The sequence below is a fragment of the Teleopsis dalmanni genome, chromosome 2 (assembly GCF_002237135.1).
Source record: "Teleopsis dalmanni isolate 2A chromosome 2, ASM223713v2, whole genome shotgun sequence".
Classification (NCBI taxonomy): domain Eukaryota; kingdom Metazoa; phylum Arthropoda; class Insecta; order Diptera; family Diopsidae; genus Teleopsis; species Teleopsis dalmanni.
The window spans coordinates 238,391,590-238,397,472 of NC_051847.1; the positions used below are offsets into that span (position 1 = coordinate 238,391,590).

General features: G+C 33.9%; 1 protein-coding gene and 1 long non-coding RNA gene across 4 annotated transcripts in view; one reads left to right on the plus strand and one right to left on the minus strand.

Moving 5' to 3' along the window:
• Positions 1–6: 6 nt before the first annotated feature.
• LOC119686308 lies at positions 7–2,492 on the minus strand. 3 transcript variants are annotated; one of them, XR_005252911.1, is made up of 4 exons: positions 2,370–2,492; positions 974–1,608; positions 593–905; positions 7–447 (listed from the first exon to the last, which is right to left on the minus strand). It is a non-coding gene; the product is annotated as an uncharacterized LOC119686308 (long non-coding RNA). The 3 variants fall into 3 exon arrangements; XR_005252910.1 differs by having other exon boundaries at positions 593–686; positions 818–1,608; XR_005252909.1 differs by having other exon boundaries at positions 593–1,608.
• Positions 2,493–4,358: 1,866 nt separating this feature from the next.
• Positions 4,359–5,883, plus strand: part of LOC119677074 (acetylcholine receptor subunit alpha-like 1) — a 5,236-nt gene continuing 3,711 nt past the window's right edge. The window contains exons 1-2 of the mRNA XM_038088343.1: positions 4,359–4,609; positions 4,847–4,940. Of these exons, the coding sequence (XP_037944271.1) occupies positions 4,359–4,609; positions 4,847–4,940 (345 nt within the window). The remainder of the gene's footprint in view (positions 4,610–4,846; positions 4,941–5,883) is intronic.

A 5,883-nucleotide genomic window follows, 5' to 3' on the forward strand; every position in this document is an offset into this window, starting at 1 on the left:
ATACTTCTTTAGAAATAAGAATTGCCACCCTTTCCATATAATGTTCGATTTCTAGTCTAACTGAGTAAATAAATTCCATGTTATGATCACGTATTACTCCGCTGTCATTGGATCTAGTCTCTTGGATGGCAGGAATATTAAATTTATAGTTAGACACCTCATTTCGAAGTTCTGTAAATTTTCAACTTTCATATAAAGTCCGTACATTCTAGGATGCAATTCGAATCGATCGCTTCATTCCGATAGTGTTTCTTCAGGAACAATAAGAGTTGTTATTGCGGTTTAAGTGCAGTTTTTGATCTATTGTTGAGGTTTTATTCATTGTGTTGATATTTCAGTGTGCATTTGGCACCTTAACATCCATTGTACCAGCTGCAGCTTGTGCAGGGAGATTTTCGAAGCTTATTCGATAACTCCATGAAGACAGATTTTCTTCGATATTTGAATCTATGCATAAACATCAAAAATTTAAAAAATAGTGGATGTTTGATGAGTTTAATGACCATATTTGACACATATTTGACGCTCTTAACCACATCTAACCTGTGATCAGACGTCAGGTATGTGGATTGCTTTTAGCTTCCGTACTCACCTACGACCTTACCGGCAAGAAAGACGCTGTCAGTAGCTACCACCGGCGTCGCTCTCAGGATCATTATACATACTGAGCCCCTCCACCACGTCTCCTATTATATTGCATAATTAAAAGTTGTTTATATAGTTTGAAAAATTTAATTTGTAAATACATATTTACAATATATTACAATTTCGAAAAGTACAGTTATAAAATAATTTATGTTTAATATAATTATATTACTTATTTCATTCGTAATGAATTCCTACTTAGTTGCATCTTATTTTCTATTTGCTCCACACAACTTCAGTTTTAATTTTTATTAATTAGTCTGAAAAATAAGTAAAAAAATTAGCATTAAATTAATTGTTACTACATTAATAAACAAAAATCCCTGACCATCAATTCGGTTCTCGCCGAAAACATAGCACAACAGAACAAATTCATAGACTTGTCAGAAATATCCATAGTGCAATAGATGGTAAGAAATATTGCACTGCGGCATTTATAGATATTTCGCAAGCTTTTAATCGAGTATGGCATGAGGGCCTTCTTTTCAAACTAAAACTGAATCATACCTCTCGGCAAGGCACTTTTTCATTAAGAAGCATAATGCGACAAATGCTTTATCTTCTATATTCTGGAAACCACATACATTTGAAAAGCGTAAAGACTTAGGTTTCAAATGGTGAAACTTATTTTGGTTCTTCAGCCGAAATTCCAAACTGTCACTCAACAATAAGCTGCTTATATACAAAACTGCACTAAAACCTATATGGAATTATAGAGCCTAATTATAGTGTACTGCATCACACTCAAACTTGGCAATTATCCAGAGTTTTCAATCTAAAACACTACGAATGATCACAAATGCACCTTGGTATGTAACGAATGAACAGCTGCATAAACAATTACGTGTTCCGACAATCAAGGAAGAAATATTTCCTATTACAAAGAATTACGCACATCGCATATATATCCATCCAAACTAGCTGGTTACACACCTGATGTCCCCCTCCAATACTTTTACAAGGCTAAAAAGAAAAACATCGAGAGACGTTTTAGATATACATTAAGACCGAAAAGCTTTCGGAAATTCTCATTTAAAATTCGCGCGCTGTATATTTTCCGATATTTTGTTTATGTAGTTTGGCAGCACTGTCCTTAATTACTATGCCAAAAATGAGCGCGATCTGTCAGACAGTTCGTTTACGGCAGCTGTTGAAACCAGTTCACCTCAGTAGGGCGTTGCGAAAAAAACAATGGAAAAAAATATTGAACAAAGAGTTTGCATCAAATTTTGTGTTTCGAACGAAATTTCGTGTGCAGAATCGTTGCGAATGCTACAAAAGGCTTATGGGGAATCAGTTTTATCGAAAACTCAAGTTTATGAGTGGTACAAAGCCTTCCAGGACGGTCGTACGACCGTCGAAGACATTTCGCAACGCACTACTGAGGTGAACTGGTTTCAACAGCTGCCGTAAACGAACTGTCTGACAGATCGAGCTCATTTTTGGCATAGTAATTAAGGACAGTGCTGCCAAACTACATAAACTTAAAATATCGAAAAATATACAGCGCGCGAATTTTAAATGAGAATTTCCGAAAACTTTTCAGTCTTAATGTATATATGTAGGTCTCACACTTCTATTTTAAGTATATATGGATATGTCACTGGACACAGTCCATACGTGCCATTCTTTTTTAGATCGTAATAAATATTATTACGTTTCATATTCATTAAAAAAAAAAAATTACACATAGCTATATATTAGGAGCAATATTATGTACTTACCATGTTAAGTTGTAAGGAATTCCGTATTAAGTTCGAATTCAGCGAAACCATTTGTAACAAGTGCCTTATTAATTTGAAATCGTTTATTTGTACTGGTATCACAAAGCACTAAATGGTAAACTCGGTCCTACACAAAAAAGATACAAATTATTTGAAAAACAAAGTAAAATACAATAATTTAAAAATAATTATGCCGGAAAATATGTTAAATTCATTAAATTATTTAATAAGAAATACCAAAACTAAGGCCCGTTACATAAAAATAATGAATTTTAATGGAAAATACACATCTATAAATGCACTGAAATCAGATATATATTTTGATATGAAAATGATTTAAAAAAATGACCTCGGGTGGCAAAAAAGATATATTTAACAGTTACATAAATCCAATAACTACATGCTCCGTGATAAAAAAATAAAGTAAAATATTTGTATTAGAATATACGTGCGATTTTCGATCCTAACATCTGTATTAAAATGTACAGTTTTTTTTTTATTTTTATGGTTTGGTTTATTACAAACTCCATTTACCAGGCCAAACTTTTTATAAGAAATATTATATTAGAGTTATGTAATGTTTACGAAAAGGCCAGAATTATGGGCAAACATGGTTTGATATTTTCCATCTTACACTGCTTTGGTTCTACTATACACCATTAGAAAAAAAGCAAGTAATTTTATTTGATTTTCTATATTTTATTCAAAAAATTTGTTCAGTTAAAATATTTCCAAACTTTGATTTATTTCCCTTTGGAATTGGTTTTGGAAAATATTGAGGTGATGGAGTTGGAACAAAGTAAAATAATATATTAGTTTGTGTAATTTTATTTAAAAATTTTCTTTTTGTTTGTTTCTGATTCTCACTTTAAGATTTTGTGAATTTCCATAACCCCAACAAAGTAGGCACATCGTATTGTGGTACGGAGGATTTGGTTTTACAAATATAAATATGTTATGTTCTAGTAGAGGTTCGTATGATAGACAGGCCGGCTGGTAAGTAATTAATATAGATTTATTTGTTTTACTTTTGTTTTTTCTTAAATAGCAGGAGCATATAGCTATTCTTCATGCCAGCTATCGGTTTAAGTTCTTTCGTGTGCTTGAGTTGGCAAACTAAAAAAAACCCATACTAAGAAAGTATTTTTATAATTCATGTCACAAAAGAGCAGAACTTCATTCTTGCTATCCTATAACATAATCTATGTATAAGTATGATAACATATATCTCGAACACATTTATATGTATAACTTTAAAATGATTGTTCACAAAATAATCTACAAAACTATCAGGATGTTATTTTTTTCCAGTGTTAAAACACTCTCTGTTTAAAACTAAATTGAGGTCAGTGTAACTGAACATAATTGGAAAGCTATGATAAGCTGCAAATAATCCGAATGAACATCGCTAAGTTAAGTACAAAAATCAAACGTGGTATAACTACAATCGAAGTCATAATACTTGGGGAACAAATGGACCCTTTAAGTGATCAAAATCTCCACTCAAATTTTTTTAGAGCGAATAAATGCACCACCAAATAAACTTATACGACCAAACCAGATCGGTTTTAGATCGGGTCGTTAGAATCCTAATAGAGCAGTAAGCTGAATACAATACACCCTTTTATCTGGTGTTTATCGATTTTCCAAAAGTATTCGATGCATTAAAACGTGACGTTATTTGATCTGTACTTTCGGCTAGAGGTGATAAACCTCTTTTGGCTAGAGGTTTATTTCGGTAAAATAAATAATATTATTAAAAATATGTACGATGGGTCTTGTTGCCGAGTACTGCATGAACAACAATTTACCGAATCTTTTCCGACCGTTTTAGGAGTTAACGTAACTTGCTCCGTTGCTCTTTATAACTGCATTATACTTAGTATTTGAAACTTACAATGGATGTGGCATAAACTAGAAGATAACAAAAAATTAGGCGATCTGTCATATGCTGATGACATTGCTTTAATCAGCAACACACACTATGATATGCGGAACAGGCTAAAAAATTTAACAAATGACGTTTTGCAGCTTGGCCTAAAAATTAACACAAAGAAGACCAAATCCGTGCTTGATTCGCACGTGAATAACAATACACAGTTTGAAATATCTGGAGGAATTGTAGATGGTGTACAAATATTTGACTATCTGGGTAACATTCTGACACCTGATGGTGGCACAATAGTTGATATTCAACGTAAAATATCTAAAGCAGCGATTCCCAACCGTAAACGAATATGGTTGATGATAAAAATCAAACATTTACAAAGGAAAAGAAATTTTGTTATACAGTGGAAAAAATTTTAGTTTCGCAACAATAAATTTCTAAATTGCAAAACTACCGGAATAGTAGGTCTTTAACGCATCTATAATATGATGTTCAGCTAGACATAATTCTTTAAAAAAATGTTTTAAAACGAATTCGTTTAAAAATACTATTCCTGAAATGAATGAATACAAAAAATCATCGACTTGAGTAGAAACAAGAATGATGTCCGTACTTTACCAAAAATATCATCCTATAGAGACAAAAATGGTAACTTTGGTACGGATACACATAATGTACTAAAAGTATGGAAGAAACATTTCTCTAAACTATTATCTGGCGATGATGATATCGATTTCGATTTGGATGGTATGCTGTCGAAGTCCTCAATCGAAAATCATGGTGTCGAAGTTTCACCACCTAGCCATAACGAAATACAAGGTGAGATGAAAAAACTGCAACAAAGTAAAACGCCATAATTTTTTCATTTTTTTTAAATTTTATTGAAATTGAAAAGCAAAAAATAGTTCGAAATAACATCAAATTTGAGAAATCGGATTATAGATTTGAATCGAATTGAGGCCACACTATATTGGAGAACTATGGCCTAAATCAAACGGCCAATGAAACCAAAATAAAACAAACGCTGCCCGAAAGTGGCTCTGCGGTATTTTGTCCCATTCTCGGCGAAGCGCTTGCTTGAGATGATCGACACTTTGGTATTTTTTAGTTCCAACCTTGCTTTCCAAAATACCCCAGGCACAATAGTCCAACGGATTGGCATCCGGAGATTTTGGTGGCCATTGTGCGGTGGAAATGAAGCGAGGAACCTCATTTCTTAACCATTCTTGGATGGCGCGTGCTGAGTGCGATGGTGCTGAGTCCTGTTGGAATGTCCAAGGTCTGCGGCCGAAATGTTTGCGTGCCCAGGGCTTCAGAACTCCCTCCAAAATATTTTCGCGATAGATTTGCGCATTTAATTTGACACCACGGTCGATGAATACGAGCGGCGAGCGACCATCGGCTGTTATGGCGGCCCACACCATCACCATGGCCGGCTTTTGAGTTGTGATGGCCAACCGAAGTTGCAAATTTTCAGCTGACCTCTCTGGCAAGTAAACACGATCATTTTGTTTGTTTACAAACTGCTGGATAACGAATGGTTTCTCATCGGAGAAAACCAAATTCGGCAGTTCACCACTTTCGGCCAAGCGAAACAACTCTTTAGCTTTTTCGAGTCTAACTTTT